Here is a 20,226-nt window from a genome sequence, read left to right as displayed (position 1 = left end):
CACTTTCAGAATCTAATTTTGTTCAGCACTATGTAAAATCTTCAGAGTGTTTTTACAGCTCCTGTAGAATCTTTTCCTTATGCAGAGCAGTTTCCTCTTGGCACCCTTGCTCTGTGCATAGGCACTGCGTCCCTTTTCCAGTGCACTGATCAGCATTTGGTGCCCATTCCTGGCAATCAGCAGCCCTCCATAAGTCAGATTTAAACTGGTGAAGGTTTGGAAGAGGCTTTGGAGGTGATAAAATTCCTGTTATAAAATAAAGCTGGAAATGGCAGATTGGATGAGATTCTGTCTGTTCAGCTTTGCTGCCACATCATGAAGAAAGAAGTCTGGTCTTCAGTCAAAAAATTTCCAGGTTCATGTTTGGACTGAGCTGATCTTTGATATTAAAGTTTTAAGCTGGTGATGGAGAAATGAGAATGCGGAAAAGAAAAAAAAAATAGCATGACTATTGCTTTTAGCTTCTAAACTTTAATAAATTTAATCCCAGATAGAGGAGTTCTGGAGAAGTCAGGCTATGTAGGCTGTTGGCAAAATCGATGGGTTGCAGGCAAATACTGAAATAGTGCAACATATAGAATATGCATTCCCCTCTGCACTGGGTTCTGTAGAAGCATTTCACTGAAAGGAGCTGCTGCCAGCAAGACACCAAGTGGGCTGTGTTACTGCCTTTTTTGGTTCTTAGCATTCTGAAATGAGAATAGGAAAGTTTAAACAAAGCAGACAATTTATCAGAGGCATATTTTTTTTTAATGTGTTTTGTGTCTGAGTCAAAGCATTACTGTTCCTGAGATCTTGTGGTACCCAGTGACTGATAGGAAACTGAATCAGTGCTCTTTCTGAAGTGTTTTATAAGTTTGAACTACTTCACTTTGTGAAACTTCTGACTGTCCAGGAGATGCTTTATTGGACAGTGTGTCAGCAGTATCAGCTTCTGTACTCTGCTTCTTCAGTACTGTAAGATAATGAATTATGTACACATGGACCAAACTTCTGATTGCAATGGTATTTTTCTCTGCTCAGCATGCTTTTGCTCCTGCTTACAAAGAAATACTTCAACTATTCTGGGGTGTTATTGTGGAAGAACTGGCTGACTTGGTACAATCATTCAGTCATTGTGAGTATACAGTCGTTGAGGGGAGGCTGGGGAACACTGCTAATCAATAGAAGCAAGCTTTTGTTAAACATTTGTTTTTCTCATGCTTGTTTTCTGGAATCTCCTCAGTAGTGTTGGCCCCTGATGGTATTTACATTTGTCTTCTGAATTCCCAGCCTTGCTGTTGGTGAGCAGGACATAGCATGTGGTGAGACTCCACTCAGCAGGCACAGCCCCAGCATCATCAGTTGTTTGCTCCTCTCCCATCCCTCTTTCTTACAGTTTGAACATAACCTATCTTTAATCTGTAAGAACTGGTAGTTCTGTGCCAAGGAGACTGTGCTTATGTTGCTGAAACTGTCTGACTTCTGTTTTGCAAGATCGCATGCACTCTGATCAGGTAGTATCAAAACTTTTTCTGCTTCAGGGCTTTTATGAAAGTGGTCTCATGTAATGAATCAGGCTTTATGAATTGAAAATGTTATAATTTTGTGTACTTTTATGATGGAAGTACTAAAATTAGCACTACAGCTGATCCAGTCAGTGCTTGTAGTTGGAGTTAATAGGAATAGCCACAGAGGCTTTGTTATTCTTCTAGATCTGTTAGTCTGGCATCCTTCTGGAGCATTAATTCCACATCTTGCCTGACATATAATTTGGTTCAAAAGCATTTGATTGTGGTAGGATAGTTTGTTAGATTTCAGAAATGTCTGCTGGTATTTGTCTTTCTCTTTCCATACATCTTCAGTCTTGAATGTACCTGATTCATCCTCAGGGAACAAGTAACTCCATGGAATTGTGATGCTGCAACAAATGCTATACCTCAGGCTCTGAAAATCCAACTGAAAAATACACATTTTCCTATGTTACAAATCAGCTTCCCATTTAAGTCCAGTAGTTTGTTTTCTTCTGTCAGGATGGTAGTTTTTCCTTACTGCTACTGAGAAATAGTTTCATTGCTGTTAAAGAATGATTCATTAGCATGTGGTTTGCATTTGTAGCAAGCCAGTCTTGTAGAGACCACATTCCTGATGGTTGTTTGTTTTACAGACTCAAATGCAGATGTTTTCCTTGTACAAACAAGTCAGAGGTGTCTGTCTGGGTCTGCCAGGCTGGGGGCTTAAGATAACAACCCATCCCAGGCTGGCAGTGGCACTTCATCCATGCAGACTGTGTGTGTTGGCAGTAGCAGCCCTGTGTGCCATTCTCCATCTAATCACAGGCTTCTGTGCCAGGAGGGAGGGCAATGCTGCCTGGCAGCCTTTGTTTTCAGAGGGTCATATCACATCCCTGGTAAAGTTGAGGAAGGTGACATGCCAGATCTTACACAGCATGAGCTGATGCTTTGGTTCTCCTAGAAAAAGGGTTATTTGTACCTTGAAAATTGCTCTTATTGCTGGGATTTCTTAGTGGCCAGCAAAGTGGGCACATCAGAATGTAGAGATTGGTAAGAGTCAATTAAACACCACATCTGCTTCGTGTCCTGGTTTAATTTGCTGACCCAACCGTCCAGCACTGGAAAATGCCAGTGCTGGACTAGTATCATGTGGCAGCAATAGGTCAGTTGTGTTGTGAAGCTGCACCTTTTCAGCAGGGTTGACTTAGAAGAGTAATGAATATTCTGCTCCTAGGTGTGCAGAGCCCAACTGTTTTTGTAGGAGTGACCATTGCTTGTTTTTCCTTCCAGGATTGTGTTGGTGTGCTGTGTGTATTACATCAGATACTGTGATTCACCTGTAGCACGATTCAAGAAGGCCTGTGACATTTCAGCCAATGATTGGGACTGACAGCTTCTCTAGGAGGAAAAAAAAAGCAACTCTTCTGCAGCTAGAACAGAAGGAGTTGTCTTCTGTGAGCAGAGTAGGGAGGTGCCTTGGTGATAGCTCATCTTGGAGTGCAGGAGGCAGAGCCCTTTAGTGTCAGAGGGAGTTTGAATGCAAAATGTGCAGACACTGAACTTGCCCAAGTGCTTCCTAGCACAAATGGCAGTGAGGAGACAGGCGTTGTCAGCCCTCTGAATTCCCCTGGAAAAGGTCTGTTGTTTGGAGGACAACAACAAGGGGTTGAGAAGCAAGGTGGAGGTCCATCAGCTCAGCAGATGTCTGTTGTCTTGGTGTGTACGAGTCTTTTTGTGCAACCAGAGAAGTCTGTTTTCTTCTGAAATAAACTAATACGTAAAATGAAGGAGAACTTGTTTGCTTGTACCCTTGTAGCATGACTTTTAAATGTCATGCTGCAGTACTCTGATGGTGCTCAGGCTAGCACGGATTGTGCTAGTGTTTGCCAAGAGTCCGTGTAATGCAAGCTCTACATGGAAACAGGTCCTGTCACGGTAGTTTTCTATTTTTCTCTCCACTCCGGCGTGTAACTTCCTTCTCTACAGTGAAGGGCTGGCAAAATGTTTTGTGTTTTCCCCATACCCTTTGCTGTCACAGTTTGCCTGCATTTGCAACCTGTTGCTGCTTCTCCACCTCAGTAAGTGGTACCTGTCTGCCCTGGGGTTCCAACTTTGAGCATTTAGTGAAGACCCTGATCCCAGTCTAGTCTGGCCCTCTGGAGTGGTGATGACAGTCAGGACTGGATGTGGGGCTCCATGAGCAGTTAAGCTAATCCAGTGCATTTTTGATTCCTTCCTCTCCATGCTATTGTAACAAAGTACATGAGTTAGTTTTTGGTACATCCATACTTCATTCCAACTTTTATATTGCAGATGTACTGGCTGTGAGCATCATGTCTAGTAATTTAATGTGAATTGGTTGTCACTGGGATATTGTACTGAGTTTGTACAACTTTTATGTGAAAATCATACTCCTAAGCAGAGGTATGGCTTCAAAATGTGAGAAGTTTGACTTTTTTTTGTCTTTTATTTTCCACCTAGGTATCACATGCTGTTGCAAAGCTAGTATTAGTTAGTTTCCACTGGCAAATCTCAGAGATTTTGGAAAGGTAAGTGTAAATAGTCTTATCTCTTCTGTGCTTAGTGCTTTCCCCCCTGGTTTTGTAGAAATGCTCCGGGTGCTCCATAAGTGTATTTTTTGGCAAGTGTCTTTGGACCTGGAAGCAGGACGTGCAATCCATTTTAGGGAGCAGGGGAAAACTACTGATTTGTTGAGGCTGCACTGCCTGTAAGAAATTTTTAAACAGGGAGAGGATAGTAGCGGTAAATGTCTTTCAGTTTAGGAATTATTGTTATGCTAGGAAACCTCTAGATGGATTTATCTTAAATTTTGAGGTAACAGATTGAGAGTGCTGCATCTATATTTGTTTAATAGACATGAAGATAACATATGTTCTGCTTTGAACATAGGAGCCATAAATCATAAAGGCGAACTGACCCTATACTGATGTAGTCTTTAGTAGTACATTCATACTGAAGTTTTTGTTCCTTTTAACATTAAGTGATTTTTTTTTTCCCCAAACTGGCCAGCACTTGGAGAGCAGGAGAAGATAGTGTGAGAGAACTGAGCACTGCAGCTCCCTTGTTTGGTCAGTTGTCACTGTAACAAAGCCCTCCAACCGATTTCAAAAAGAGGACTCGGACTCTGCCCAAACATATGCGGGAAGTGTATTGGGAGGCACTGCTGGCTGGCAGCCTCTCCACAAAACACTGGCTCAGAACTGAACATTGTCCGAAAATAGAGAGCATATCAGCTTGACTCATTCTGCCCAGACATTTTTGGCCCTGTAGCCAGCAACTTCATCCAGAGAATGTATGGAAAATGCATCCTGTGCATGGATGCTGTTGCCTCCTTGATTACCCTGTATCCTGTGAAAGCTTTTTAAGGAGGGTGAGATTCTTGCATAGCAGCTCAGTGTGATCCTGCAGGTTAACTGAGGAGACTTAAGAGGAAATTTGAGGAAGGGTTTACTTCTAAAGCGATGAATTTGGAAATTGTTCTCCAGTTGATCTAGTCCTCAAACTTCTCTCTTGGTACAAAATGACATTATCATAAAAAAGCTCACTAGTACAACTAAGAAGTGCTGGTGAGGAGGGAGGACTTACAGCAAGGCCACAACAGTGATGATGCTGTTTCTGAATTCAGTGAGATATAAACATTCATCCACAAAGGAAATCACAAACAGCAAAATGTGTTTAATTCTATGGCTGCCAATAGACAGCTTCATATGCCTAAAGGGTGATAATCTGTCACAGAGTAAATGCTTAACTAGACCATAATCTGGAGTTAAAGGGAGACTTAACCAGGACAGCTTGATTTTACAGAGGAATAGGAGACAGTCAGGAGCCTCACTGGTGTGTGTTATTGTGGACAGGGGCTTAGGACTGCTCTAGGAGTGTGGATAGAAAATCTTAGCTTAAAAATAATTTTACAGGGGAGGGAGATAGTTGTAGAAAACTATTCCTCAAGATGTATAAGGGAAATGTTAATCCATTACCAGGAGAAGTAGTATTTCTGGTTCTGAATAAACTCTCATACAAAGTTCTGTTGATGGGAGCTCAGCTCACTATATGAAGGAGCCTCACACAGGAGACATTTCCACTTGCCTTGTTGAAAACTACCCTACTATTTGCACAGAGCCAACTGTTTATTCAGGCAAGAAGGATCAATTTAACAATGCAAAATGCGCTCAGAAATTGATTTCATCATTCTTCAATTGCCTTTTCAGGCACAAGTCTAATGCTGCCCAATTGCTAGTAGAAGCACGAGTTCAGCCCACCTCATCCAAACATGTAAGTATGCAAACTATCCCGTCTGTTCCCTTGGCAGACACCTCTGACCCCCGTCATGGGGGATTGCATTACTAATGGTGTACTCTGTCCAATGTTAACCCTTTGCAAACTCAGGTCTGACACCCTAATTCATTGCTGGGTTTACTTCTGAAATGAGAATGCATTCAAGAGGTCTCTAATATTTAAATAGCAGCTTCGCTGTTGGCTTGCAGGTAGTGTTCAAGATTTACTTTCTTCAAGAAAATTAGGATCATTTTTTGGCACACAATGGAAGGAGCAGAGTGCATGGGCTTGGCTGCCTCTTGAGATTATGTTCTTGGTAAAAGACACTGAGAGGAAGTTCTGGCTGTACAGAGTGAACAGAGCTTGTCTGTGTCTGGAACAGATTTTTAAAATTTTTTAATCTTTTTTTTTTTTACCTGAGGTGACTGTTTCCACTGCTCAACTCAGAGATGCTTAGGCTAAATCTCCCATAAGTTGTGTTGCTGCTGAGTCAGTTCGGTGCTGATATTTTAACCATGAACTTGTGTTTTGTAGCCAGAGTTACACAGATCTTCAGATACTTTCCCCTCTGCCTTTAAATAGAAACTTCCTGTTGCATTTTTATAGATTTCATTCATGGTAGGTGTCTTGGTACAATGCAGAATTACCCTCGGAACACATTGCCACATGTCAGACTTTGAGTGATAAAATACTACATCTGGGAAGCACTCTAGACTGTGGTTGAGAGAACATCTCAGATTTGGCATCTGAGCTGTCTTATAACTAGCAGATAAGGAAAAGCTAAGCTGACAGGAGTGTAAGCTTCATGGGTTCAAATTACCTGCCTAAAGTCCAGAAGAAAAAAAATCTTTCTAATTTGACATGCCTGCAAATTAGTCCATGTATTTCAAGATTTATCTGAGTCTTGTATCAGCTGTCACTTAAGTATACCCCCTGCAATGGGCCATTTCAACCTCTTTGGCAGGCAAGGTGAAGACCCACCAGCACATCATTTCAGTCAGGGTCCTGGGGTTTGGACCAAACACTTTCACAACTTTAATTTACAGTTTAATATTTTGCTCCAAGGTGCTAGGAAGTGGTATAGGAATCTTTTTCACCCAATTCAGCAATCTGAAACAATGCTTGAGGCAAATTTCTATACATACTGCAAAACTGAGACAAAACATTACAAATATAAACATGACAAAACTACTGAGACAAAATGCATGCAAATAATTGATGCAGTGAAGAGCAGTGTAACTCTTCAGTCCTGTTGCCACTTCATTTTCTCATGGCCAATAATCTTCTCATGAAATACCTGTAAGAGGAGAGAGAAAATAAAACCCAGTCCCACTTGGACTGGTTTTAAAAAGAAAGAACTCTCCATCTGGTGTTAATTTTGTGTTCTCTCATGAGCGTCTGTGGCTACCCATGCATTCCCTGAGCTTCGCCCTTTGGACAGCAGTCTGACTCTTCATTTGCAACAAATCCTACCTGTCTGCCATAGGTTACCAACTGCCCCCATGTAAGACTGGGTCCTGCCTGCATTCAACCCCCACGAGCAGCTCCAAGCTCTAAGCAATTGAGTTGCCTAAAGCTTCAGTGAGTCAGGTAGTCCTTTAATCAGGGGGTTTATTCTCTCTGGCTCAGCAAACAACAGCATGGGAGAAGACTGACAGGTTACAAGACCCCTCTCATGTATTAATTGGAGGCAAGCAGCCTATTGCATACTCTCTCTGAGATTACCTAGTGTTGGACTGGGGATAGAGATGGGTTCTCCCCTCTCCAAGGGGTCTAAACCTCCTGCCCAGTAGGCTGCCCTTTGGGTCAGAGACCAGGGCTGTCTGCCATGGTGCATTGTGAAGGACACTCTGGGACCCCAAGGTCCTTGTGCTTCCTCCTCCAAAAGCTTTATGCTGTCTCCCCCCATCACTGAAATCCTCCAAACATACTGTTTCAGTTTCCTTTGCATGCCTGCTGTATTTTTCTTGCAGATGAGCCAGCTCAGTTGCAGAATAGGGCACTTGTTTTGTTGTTGCAGTGGGTGCTGCCTCCTCACACTCCCTGTCATAAACAGCATCAGTCTTTATAAGTGGGTAGAGTTTAGGAAGAGGTTGGGGGTCTGGCTTTGCTGTATCAAGCTCCTCCCAAGGATAGAGGCAGGTGAAATCTTCATCAGCAAGTTCCACCTCTTTAGTGAGGCTGGAAAGCCCCACCTCATTCTTCAAATCCTCCCCCTTCAAGCAGGCAATCTGCAAATGTAATCCTCTTTCTCTTACAAGGGATTCATTTAGTCAAATATGCAAGTTTTCTCTTAGTCTCTTCTCAGCATTTAACTCATTATGTGTTTTCTGCTGGGCATAGTGTTCTGCCTCCAAGGTCACCTGCAATATTTTAGCCAATTCAGTCACAGACCCATTCACCACATTATCTCATTGCTCATCTCTGTGCTTATCTCTTTGAGGAGCTATTAAAGCAGCTCCTAAAAGTGTGCAGACTATGGATTTGCCCTTACCAATTTTTTTTCTTCTTTTTAGTCAAATACTTTATTTTTTCCACAAGAACACCCAGAGAATGCCAATTTTCCTCAGCCCAGCTCTGTCCATTCAAAGCTGGATGAGCTTTATAATCTTTTAGCAAGTCTAGCTCAAGATCACACTTTCCCAGGTTACCATGATCTCTCTGCTGGAAAATTCGGCTTTTACTGAGTAACAGTTCTCCTTTGTCCAGCACTCTTGTCTGTTATCCCAGTAGCAAGTAGCTCCTCACTGCACTCAAGGACACCCTACTTGCTGCACCTGAAAAATTGTCACACCCTGAGCTTGCTCAGTGAGTGTTTGAAAGGGGCTTAGGTACTTTGATACCCCTGGGCAGAGTGCAGGAGAAGACAACAAACTTCTCAGGAGGTTGAATAGCAACCTTTTATTTACAAACTTTGGACCATAAGGGACTTGGCAAATATTAAAGCAACATCCAATTAAAGTAAGGCAAGGCACTGACTTAGCAAACTCTAATCCATCCAGATTTCACGAAAAGGAAGTTAGGAGAAGAAAGAAGAAAGAAAGAGAGAGACATCAATAGTCACCACCTTGGATCCAGTGCAATCTTAGCTGCTGTAAGGTCCAAGGCAGTGGGACTCATCAGGGCTGCACACCCTTGTCATGGCTTTTTATCTATTCTGGTCCCTCCCCATAGGTGGGGCTTTCAGTGTTCCAGTGGCTTGGTCCACTTTGGGCCTGGACCAGAGGCTCTGGGCTCCAGTGGGTGGGATGTGGAGCGGTGACCACTCCACCTTTGCAGAGCTTGTCCTGCCCCCACCCAAACACACACTTCAGTTGTTTTGCGCCATTAATCATTTCTCCAGTCTCCTACAAATGGTGATTTTATTTTAGGAAGAAAGATATTATGGTTAAAAGGTTAATTTAAACTTGATTTGCTTGGCAATTCATTACAGTCTGTGTGCTAGAGGAAGGTGCTGTGTGCTTCGGCTGGTAATGCAGAATGATTTTGGGGACCAGTGCTCATAGTGAGTGTCTGTAGAGGGAGTGGCCCCATAGGGAGAAGCTGTAGTGGTGAGCTCAGAGAGGCAGCTTGCAAGGGTCTGAGGTAGCACATGTGCTGTTCAGGTTGAGCAGCTAATCCAGGCAATCAGTGCAATCACAGACTCAGTGAATCTTTTTCTGGTCCGTAAGTGAGGCCACTTAGAACAAATTTGCATTACTTCCTCTTTCATGTGGCCCTGCCATAAATCAAGCTCTGTCAGTGGTGCTGCTGCGTATCGTGGTGCTGCTGCTCCGCGTCTCTGGCATCCAGGGATCGGCATGGAAACCGAGGGCAGGCTCACACCAGCTTCTCCACAAGTAGCAAAGTGGATGAAAAGTGATTATATGACTTCCTCTGTGAAAGGAAAAACTGGAACATAAACTCCAGCTGACAGCTTTGTAGACAGCTTTGGTTTTGATGATGCTGGGCTAGACCTAGTTCTGCAGGTCCCAGGGGTGAGTGGAGATGTGTCAAAGGCTGGATCTGTTGTCTAGGGATCAGCTCTGCACTACATAGGGAGAAACCAGACTACTTTCAGTGGTTTGGTGAAGTAATAGCAGTTATGCCTGATTTGAAACTAACCCTCTTAATCCTTTCCAGCTGACAGGACGATGCCTGTTTTGACAAATGTAGCATAGGCAGAAGATAAGAGATGGGAGGTGATAGTTTGTGAATTCGCTTCCCTCTCTGTATAAACACTCTACAGTTGCATCTTCCATTACCCAAAATTACTGTCTGGTAAAAGGGCATTGCTAAATCTGCTTGCAGTGACAGCTGCTCTCCAGAGCCTGTGGAGATAGTCTGGCCTAGCTAACAAAGAATATTAGTAAATCCAGGGAAGGACTAACACAATGATGTATTTCAAACAAGGAAAGAGTAAGAATGAGAAAAGTAAAGGTGAGTTTTGGGCAGCACTAGAGGAGAGGCAGAAACTCTTCAGTGACAGTCAACTTGTGCTCTGTGAGATTAGAGGTTCTTGAGAAGGACTGACTCTTTGGGGCAGTGCAGCACCTTAGCACACCAGCTGCTTATGAACCTGTTCGGGCTTGGAGCTCCCTGGAGACCATTGTCACAATGAGGGTGATGCATGGATCTATGGATGTGCTGGAAATGCTCTGGGAGATCTGGGCTGCTTTCACTGTACTGCTGGTTTGTCTCTCTCCCAGGCAATGGTACATTCCTCCCACCACTGCGCAGTGTGCATGCAGTTTGTCCGGAAGGAGAACTTGCTCTCTCTGGCTTGTCAGCACCAGTTCTGTCGCAGCTGCTGGGAGCAGCACTGTACAGTGCTCGTCAAGGATGGTGTTGGAGTTGGTGAGTTCGAGGTGGATGTGGTGCTGAGTCTGTGTTTGCCTCACTGGCCGTTCTGATGAGTCAAGACCATGACTGTAACAAGTTAGAAACTGCAAATCTGTTGAATTGAATTTGCATCTGTGATGATGTACTGTTGCAATGCCCCTGGAGTGCTTGTGGATGCAAACATCTGTTCCCTTTGTGTTGGGGAAAAGTCAGTAGTGCCAGAGTTGCTTTGGGCTTTTCCTAGCCTGTCTTTCATGCTGGCATGGCAGTAACATGTAATTTTCTAATTTAAGTATCTGACCTTGTGAATACTGGTTGAAGCACTCACTGGTCCTGGATACACATGTGCCCTGTCATCTTTTGGTGAAGACAGTTGGGCTTCAGCTTTTCAGCAGCCCTGATTTGTTTCACAGTTGTATCCCTCTTGCCACAACAACAGATGGTACCGAGGAAAACGTGCTGAATACCCTCTGTGCATTCACCCCTTAGTATAAGCTGCACTGTGCTAAGATGTTGCTTTCTCTTCTCAGGGGTGTCCTGCATGGCTCAGGACTGTCTACTCCGGACACCAGAAGACTTTGTGTTTTCATTGCTGCCTAGTGAAGAGCTGAAAGACAAATACAGGCGCTACCTCTTCAGGGACTATGTGGAGGTAGTAGATTTTTTTCAGTTTTAAAATACCCTGGGTCAAGTCACAAATGACTTGCAGAAATTTTGTTTGAAGTGTCTTGCATTTTTGATTAGAACTGCAGTAACTGCAGCAAAATTGTCCTCAATAGGCATGATGTGGCTGCTTCTGTAGGACAGCCTCACTGACAAAATGCTCTAGCAGGTTGCCAAAGTAAATTCTGCTGTTAAGGTCATCCACTAACTCCTTGGCTGGTGCTTCAGAATTCTCAGTAGTGCAGCTGAGTATTTCAAAACTTCAATCTGATTATTCGAGTCCTTCTTGTTCTTACATAAATATTTTTAGGTTCAGAAAAATAGGTCCCTCAGCTTAGAGTAGCCCAACTGAATTGGCTTGCTCAAGTATATTTTGTATGAGCTTTTTTGAAATTAAAGCAGCAGTTGTTAAACATGCAGGAGTATTCTGGTAACTGGGAACAGACAGGGAACACTCAAAAAGCAGCAAAGCAGTGTGAAAGCATGGTGTCACCTCTTCTCGATAAGAGACCCTTTGGGAAGGAATGGCCACCACAGGAGAGCAGCTGAATAACTTCTGGGACATAGGAGAAGATGGAGAAAGAGCTCAAATGGAGTAAAATAGTTTGTTTAGTGTCTTTGTGGGGTTTTGTTTGTTGTGCTGACTTAGTCTGTAGACATCCATTTGAATTCCCTGTTCTAGAAAAGCTGTGAGTAAATAAGAAATCTCTTCCGTATTAGGAAATGCAGGATCTGCTCTGATAGCCAAGACCTGGCGACACTTTCCACTCTTTTTAAATACTAAATAACTGCCTTGTATGGTTTTGAGTATAGGAGTGGTTAAAGTTGAACAGATAATGCTCTTCTGCACCCACTGCTGATCTTACTCCCTTGGTGTGTCCACAGAGCCATTACCAGCTGCAGCTGTGTCCTGGTGCAGATTGCCCTATGGTCATACAGGTACAAGAGCCAAAAGCCCGGCGAGTGCAGTGCAATCGTTGCAATGAGGTCTTCTGGTAAGAAACAGAGAAGGTTACAGATCACAGGGAAAGTGTGTGCTGTCCTCAGAGCCACTCCCTTTGCTTGCCAGCAGTGTGTAGAAGTATCTGAAATGCTTTGCTAGAGTTGTTTGTAACTTGAGTTAGCCTGAGTAATTGGACACTTGTGATCTGACTTCTGCATGTGGTCAGATGACCCCTTGCTCCCTAAACTCCTGGGAACTTGGGTGTTCTGACAATCAGGGAATGCAGAGCTTGAGTAATCAAGGGGTTACAGATCTACCATTCTCACATTTTGGCTAGGTTAAAAATTTTCCTATAGACACAGTGATTGGTACAGATTCTGGTAGTAAACATGGAGTCCTCCTTGCTATCTACTGGTATTGAGTTTTCAAGTTTATTAAAAACATTTGACTCCCAGTTTAAAGACCCAGCTTTCTGGTATCTCCATGCTAATGGCCCTTACTGAGCTAGGGCTGTCAAGTCGTGCTAATTCAGGTGCCTGATACCTGCCACTGGAGTCAGGCTACTTTTAAGTGACTGGTCTGCCCCAGAACTCTGCAGTCACGTTAGAGGAGACATAGGTGGGCTCTAGGAAGGGACATGTCAGCCCTCTGACACATGGTTTGTCAGGTCTGGGTTCACTTTCATTCTGACTCTGGCTTTTACACAAGAGACAGGGAATTGTAGTTCAGTCTTGGTCTTCGCGCTCTAGTAATACACAAGAGCATTTGCATCCCTTACTGGGCCCCCCAGATTTTGGTCAGAAAAACCTCAATCCTTGAGTCATTTCCTTGGAAATTGATATGTCTTTTTCTTTTTTTCTCCCCCCTATTAAGCTTTAAGTGTCGGCAGATGTACCATGCGCCCACAGACTGCGCTACCATTCGGAAATGGCTCACCAAGTGTGCAGATGACTCTGAAACAGCCAACTACATCAGTGCTCACACTAAAGATGTAAGGACAGGCACCTGCATGTCATTTCTTGTTCTCTAGCCCTGCCTGAAAAGCAGAATGTAATTCTCTACACGCATAGCATTGTGTTCTTCTTTGTCACAGACTGCAAATTCTCACAGCTCCCTAGGGACTGTCAAGAAACTTCTGTCAGGAGCTATCGTCATATGTGAACGAATTATGTCCCTATGGCAGTGATATAACTCAACTGAATGCCTTGGGAATGCTTTGTGTGGGAAGCTCAGCTGCCCTCCTGCAGTAAGGACCTGGTGGTCCTTATTCCAGACCTGGTGTGAATGTCTTTGACAGCCAGGTGCACTGTCCTCCCACAGGCAAAAGAATTGTGCCTACTTTGAAATGATCAGTGGAGATGTATTTACAATGGAAGGAGAGGGTGTTGTAAGTGCGAAGTCAGTACCAAATAAGGCACCAGTGGTGTTTAAGCCTGAACAACTTTGTGCAGTACTGTGAACTGAAGGGTGAGGGAGAAAGTCTTGATTTGGCAAGGACTGCAAAATGGGGTAGTTGAAGTCTGTAAATTAGACATTGGAGTACTTATAGTAGATTTAGACCCAAGACAAAGAAATAGTATTACATATTGTGCACGCAAGGCTGCCTATAGAATTGTTGTATAAATATACTATCTTTATCCTCTAAATTAACAGTCTGAGATTGGAACTTTTAATGTCTTTTGGGCATTTTGTGGCCCGACTTCAAAACAGTTCTTAGCTACATTTGTGCTACCATGGCCAGTGGGAATTGTGACAGTGCTGATTAGCTGCAAGCTTCAGTTGTGTTAGGAAAGGGGGTACTTGGATGGACTAGAGATTTCAAGTTCCCTTCCTTCTCTGGAGAAGGTGTCAGCATATGATGGTATTGTTTCTGCTATGCTTGTTTGTAGGAATAAGATTCTGTTTTATTGATCATTGTCTTGGCATACATTTTGCCTGGCATGATAATTTATACACAGTAACAAAACTCACTTCCTCCTTTGTATCTGTGCAACCCAAAAAAATGTATCTGGACACTCCAGGGCATCTGTGGAGTTGGGGTGTGTGCAGCTCTCCTGTGGTTAGGCAGGGTCTCTGCAGGTAGCTGAGATGTCATTTGTTAGTGGCTGCTGAAGGCAGAATACAGTGACAATTATCTGTAATCAAAGTAGCTGTGATACACCGTCATACATGAACTGATTGTGTCCCTGTGCCTGAATAACTGCAAAGTGGTAACTCACCAAGACCTTCAGTTTTACAAGGAGTAACAACCTTCAGTTTTACAAGGAGTAACAACAAATTTGTTTTCTTCAGCAAACAGTCTAGTGCTGCAATGCAACTTCCTGACTTTGCCTTTACCTTATTTTAAATGGAACTGTCAGGAGCTGGTGGGAAGCAGGGTATAAATGCTAATATTCTCATATGAGATATGTCTCATACATGAATGCATATTTTAAAGAAAAAAGGCAGAGAGGAATAACCACACAAGTGCTGTCATTCTTCAGAAGGCTGCTAGAGTTGGATCTAACAATTGCTTCTGTTTCCTCAGTGTCCCAAGTGCAATATCTGTATTGAAAAGAATGGAGGCTGCAATCACATGGTGAGTAATTCCCTGAACACGTCAAACCTCCCTTGTTCTAAGTGGAATTTTATTCCCACACTTTCTGCTAACCAAGTGCCTCTTGTCTCTTCTTTTTCAGCAATGTTCCAAATGCAAGCATGGTAAGTTGGATTTGGAAGCTGTTTTCTCTGCAATGTTTGTCAGTGGTGATGGTCTCTTCTCTTTTTTTTGTGATATGAAGACAAATTGTGAACATGGGCTGAAATATTTTCCCCCCACTAAAAGCTGAACAGGATATTATCTACACATTTCTGTGTGATAGCTTTTTTTCCCCACGGCTGTGATCTCAGCTGCCTTCTGATTCAGTGCTGGTTTGGCTCATGCCCCCTGACATGTCTATTGTATAGAGAAGTCTCCAGAATATTAACAGTGGAATCCATCTCACAGGAGAGCTTTCCATGTAATTGTATTTGTAATCAGCTGAAAATACTGTCAAACGTAGCCATTTACTCAGATCAGCTGAAGTCCTTCTGATTAGTGATGGAAATAATGAACTTCAACCCAGAGGACACTGCAGGAGCTGTGAATTGTTATATGTAACAGCAGGTGTTGAACTTCAGTCCACCCCTGTGCAATTAGCAGCCTGGGTGTCTTTGGCCCATTGTGTGGCCCTACAAAATGATGGCCTGTTCTTGCAGGCCATCATTTATCTTTTCATGGCGGGATTAATTTCTGTTGCCTTGGAGTGAGATAGTTGTATTCAGCCCTCTTGAGTTAAGTGTACCACTAGAAATTAATTGTAATATCAGAACCTTATTGGGAAGATGATTAAAGATGACTGTCCTCTCTCATTTCCTTTGCTTTGGGGTTCTTGGCAGCCCTGGACATGCTTTGATGGAGCTCTGTGACAAGGGGGAGCAGGCAAGTGCCAGGATACCATGGTGACTTAGCACTTGAGAAGGCTGATGAACTCAGGAAATACAGATTTTGGTCTCGTTATTATAAGTAACACAGAAGGGATTCTTATTGTAGCAACTTAATCTCCATCCTTTTTCCAGCAGAGCATTCACAGCCTCACTCTGAAATCAGAAAATTGCCATGTTTTGCTATTTTTACTATTGCTCTCTACTCCACCTTCTTCCTATTTCAGCAGCTTCTAACTCGAAGTGTCATAAACCACTGACATCTGATGTTACCTGGGTAGTTGCCTCCTGGAGAGAACTGAGGGCAGACTTTCTTTTGCATGATTTAGTTCACTTTTGGATCTGATCATGTTTTATTCAGACAGAGGTTTGCATGGGGCAGTGTGCCCATGGTGGGGAGGGTGCAACTCACAAAAGAGACTTGCAGCCCCTTCTCTAACCCAAAGTAACTATGTGCAGGGTGCAAGTGCAGTTCTGCCCAGTGGTTTTGGTGTACAGGATGCAGAACTTCAGGGTTTACTTTCCATAGCTGAATGAGAGGCTGTGCAATTAAAATCTTCAAGACAGGCTGGTATTTTTGGCTCCCTGTTGAGTTCTGTTTTGCAGGATGATACAAAACGTGTGTGTTTCTTGGCTTAGCAGAAATATCTGAAAACAGATGGGCTCTGTCTCCTGAAGCTTTTCTTTCTCAGAGGTTTTTTTCTGTGCATCACAGTGGGTTTTTTGCTGTTTTCTGCAGACTTCTGCTGGATGTGTCTGGGAGACTGGAAGACTCACGGCAGCGAGTACTACGAATGCAGTCGGTACAAAGAGAATCCTGATATTGTAAACCAGAGTCAGCAAGCACAGGCCAGGGAGGCCCTTAAGAAGTACTTGTTCTATTTTGAGAGGGTAGGAGACATCTCCTTGGCCAGAGCTGCTGTAGCCTTTTAATGCTCCCTGCCTGGTGCAAAGGTCATTGCCAGCAATCTCCATGCAAGAAACTGCCCAAAGAGAATCTCTGCAGAATTTTCAGGCCCTGTTGTTTTTCACTCAAAATCCTGCCCTGAAAGTCCCATCCATACCAGTGATGTCATACCCAAAGCAAATCGTATTCACTCCTATATTCCCTTGTGCTAGAGAAAATCAGTATTTCCTGTGTGCCACTGTACCATGTACCTGCAGGCTGAGTGCTGCTGCAGTAGATAGATATTGCTCCAATCATTTCCTTTCAGGACTGGGGAACTTCTGTTCCTTGCAGTATGTCTTTATACAGACAAAAACAAAGTAAACTCTACCATGTTCAAAGTTCCATTGGCTGTAGCAAGGTTTTACTAAAATTTCATGTAATCACATTTTTTTAAAGTTGCCATCAGAGCATCTCTGTCCACACAGCAGGCTCCATGCACCTGGCCATGCAGAGCAACTCTACAACAGCATCTCTAGAAGAGAATGTGGTAGAGGTTAAATACTGCTGCATTTCAGTTTCCCCATTAAAATGAATTTATTTTTCACAGCATGAGCCAAGTCCTGTAATAAAATAAATGTCTTCATTCCTGGCTCTCCAGACCAACCGGCTTTGGGAAATAGCCATGTTTACAATGTGCACATGGATGTTGGAGTTCACTGAGCCCATGTCAAATGTTAATTTAAACTCTTGACCTTCCTGTAGAAATCATTTAAGTAGAGGAATCACCATGACTTTCCCCCTTGTTAGCACAAGGTCCCTGTGTAACCAGAGGGCATTCCCACTCGGAGGAGGTGGGTTTGCTCCCTGCTCTTGCTGCTGTCAGTCTGTTGTCTACAGCCTCTGCCACTTGCTACTGGAGGTGCTGCCTTGCCTCTTTCCCACAGCATGTCTTGCCTTGCTGGACTCCTGCCCCCCTCCAATTTCTGCTTGCTAGAGCTTGTGCTTTTACAGCAGTAGTACTCTGTTCTCATGCCATTTTTTTCTTTCCCTGTCTCCCCACCCCTTGCAGTGGGAGAATCACAATAAAAGCCTACAGCTGGAGGCACAGACATACCAACGAATCCAGGAGAAAATCCAAGAAAGAGTTATGAACAACTTGGGAACATGGATAGACTGGCAATACCTACAGAATGCTGCAAAACTACTTGCAAAGGTGGGTAATTGTGTCTTGTTTGGCAGAGAGAAGAGAATACATGCCAGAATGCTAAATTCATAACACCAGGTAAGGAAGGAAATTTTAGAGTTGTGGTTATGTGGGACAGTACCTCTGGTCTAGGACATGAACTAACCAAAAATCATCTGGAAGTGACCTCTGTGAACTTATACTCCACAATATACAGACCTGCATAAGTTCTTCCAAGGAAGGTGTAGGAAATTCTACCAGGAAGTGTCCAGTTGTCAGGAGGTAGCTTCTTAGCCTGTAGTGATAAATGTGACTGTGCTGACTTCCAAGACTGAGATTCCTGTCCTTTTCTCTCTCTCTTCCTCCTGCTCTTGGACAGTGTCGTTACACCCTGCAGTACACATATCCATATGCCTACTACATGGAGTCTGGTCCCAGAAAGAAGCTGGTAAGATGTTCTGTTCTTTTTTTGCTGTTAACTTTTTGGGGTATAGCTGGCAGCATGTTGGGCTGAATTCCAGAACTGGGCAGTGTCTGAAATATTAGCCCTCAGTCTGAAGTAAGGACAGGATAAATAGGTGGGTTTGCACCTTCCCTCTTCACTTCAAGTCGACCAGCAGCTCTGTCCTCTTATACAGTACATTATTTTCCCAGGGAACTTCATTTTCACTAACAAGCCATTTATTCAGAATGTTTTGAGGCTGGAAGTGTGCAATTATTTCTTGGTAAGATTTATCACAATGCTGTGGGCCATATTTCATGTGAAGAGCTGCTGGAGGACAGCTTTTCCTTGGATCAGGTTATAGCTTTGCTTTTTATTCCTGCTGTAAGTTCCTTGCTGGCTTGGTGCATCTCATGGGCTGAAAAAGTACAAAAATAATCTTGAATTCAGTGAAGAGATTTTCCTTTGACTCAGCTGTCCTGTAAAACCTGTTACAGAATCTTTCTTCATGGCATCATATGTTCCCTAAGGCTTTGGATAGATGTTCTCTTCTGGATCTGACTGTGCCAGTGGAACAAGTTGCTGCTCCCAGCAGTGGTTAACAATCCCCTGCACTATGCCTGCAGAGCTGCTTATGAGAGCATTTTGTGACTTGTTTATGGCAAAATAAAATTAATTAGAAGATATTTGTCACTTGCAGTGTTTTTAGGCTGACTAGGTTAATTTTGTGTGATGCAGTTTGGGGAGTTTTTACACAAGAAGCACCCAGAAGGGGTGAGACCATCTAGGTGAAGGTGGGTAAGGAGGAGACACAAACCTGCTCTGCCAGCTCTGCTGTCAGCAGAACACATTTGTCTGCTCCTCAAGTGCAATGTGTGGTATGAAACTGCTCCACTAAACTAGTTTCTTGTTGATGTCTCTAATTTTGCTCTTTGCAGTTTGAATACCAGCAGGCCCAGCTGGAAGCTGAAATTGAAAATCTCTCATGGAAGGTGGAGCGAGCAGACAGCTATGACAGAGGGGTGAGTGTTCTGCTTGCTTGGGCCTGTTGGCCAGATTTTGCTTGTTGGAGCTTGCAGGAGCACTAAGGCTCTCAGGTTCTGAGAAATAGATCCAGAAACCACCTTTAGCCAGCAGATGATGTAGAAGCAGAGCACTCACTGCCTTGTGGGAGAGGAGGGAGGGCTGGCTGCAGGGATTCCTGCAAAGTGGAACAAGTCCCATAGAACTCTGGAGGAGACTGCATGCAGCCTTCTGGTGAAAAGCAGGATTCTTAAGTGTGTAGCACTTTAAACAGAGAAGGAGTCAGGTAACTGCAGAGGGAGCCACATAAAAAGGAAGTGGATCTGGGATCTTGTAATGCAGAGTGTGCATGAAGTGTGTGATGGTGGGTGCTTCTCAGGCTGGAGTTTAGTGTCTCCCTAAGGAAAATGAGGTCTTCTGCAGGGAGCTTGTGCTAACAATTTGTACCTTCTCTTTTACCAGGACTTAGAGAATCAGATGCACATAGCAGAGCAGAGACGAAGGACCCTGCTGAAAGACTTCCATGACACATAAGAGAGGAGGAAGTGACAGTGCAGGGGTGAGAGCAGCGAGTGAAGTGATGGCAGCTTCACTGGGATAAGCAGGCACTGCCTCTGGGAGAACACGGCCAAGGACAAAGCCACTCCTCCCCTTGCAAGTCAGACACATGCAAACACCACCTCTTAGTCCAGTTTGTTCTCTTATCGTTCTGTTTCTGTTTCTGCCAGGCTAGAGGCCAGAGCTCAGATTGGCATATTTCCTGGGCCATTTCCCTCCTGCCCTTGATGGTTTCAGAACGGGAGGGAGTTTTTTTCTGAATGGCTGTTAATAGTATTAGATCATTACAGTTCATGTAATTTTCAACGGTTGTACAAATATACAGACAAACCTTAGAATAACACACAACCCTTTTTAAAAATAAATTGGCAGTGGAGTGTTTTTCCTTAATCTGCTTGTAAATTTAATGGGCTTTTCCCCCTCTCCCTTCCTCTGACCCAAAAATCCTCCTAG

At 43.6% G+C, this 20,226-nt stretch overlaps 1 protein-coding gene across 3 annotated transcripts in view; it reads left to right on the top strand.

The window, feature by feature from the left end:
* The window catches only part of ARIH2 (ariadne RBR E3 ubiquitin protein ligase 2), a 33,040-nt gene extending 12,877 nt beyond the window's left edge, over positions 1-20,163 (top strand). For all 3 annotated transcript variants that reach the window (XM_069027580.1, XM_069027581.1, XM_069027582.1), the window contains 13 exons: positions 3,975-4,042; positions 5,723-5,786; positions 10,478-10,625; positions 11,141-11,262; positions 12,159-12,268; positions 13,090-13,207; positions 14,744-14,794; positions 14,895-14,916; positions 16,418-16,569; positions 17,637-17,780; positions 18,130-18,198; positions 19,131-19,214; positions 19,678-20,163. In XM_069027580.1, coding sequence (XP_068883681.1) covers positions 3,975-4,042; positions 5,723-5,786; positions 10,478-10,625; positions 11,141-11,262; positions 12,159-12,268; positions 13,090-13,207; positions 14,744-14,794; positions 14,895-14,916; positions 16,418-16,569; positions 17,637-17,780; positions 18,130-18,198; positions 19,131-19,214; positions 19,678-19,749 — 1,224 coding nt within the window. In that variant the 3' untranslated portion in view covers positions 19,750-20,163. The remainder of the gene's footprint in view (positions 1-3,974; positions 4,043-5,722; positions 5,787-10,477; positions 10,626-11,140; positions 11,263-12,158; positions 12,269-13,089; positions 13,208-14,743; positions 14,795-14,894; positions 14,917-16,417; positions 16,570-17,636; positions 17,781-18,129; positions 18,199-19,130; positions 19,215-19,677) is intronic.
* The last annotated feature ends 63 nt before the right edge of the window (positions 20,164-20,226 follow it).

This window comes from Aphelocoma coerulescens, chromosome 12 (assembly GCF_041296385.1).
Source record: "Aphelocoma coerulescens isolate FSJ_1873_10779 chromosome 12, UR_Acoe_1.0, whole genome shotgun sequence".
Taxonomy (NCBI): Eukaryota; Metazoa; Chordata; class Aves; order Passeriformes; family Corvidae; genus Aphelocoma; species Aphelocoma coerulescens.
Note: the sequence above shows the minus strand (reverse complement) of the source record. Positions and strands in the feature narration are given on the sequence as shown.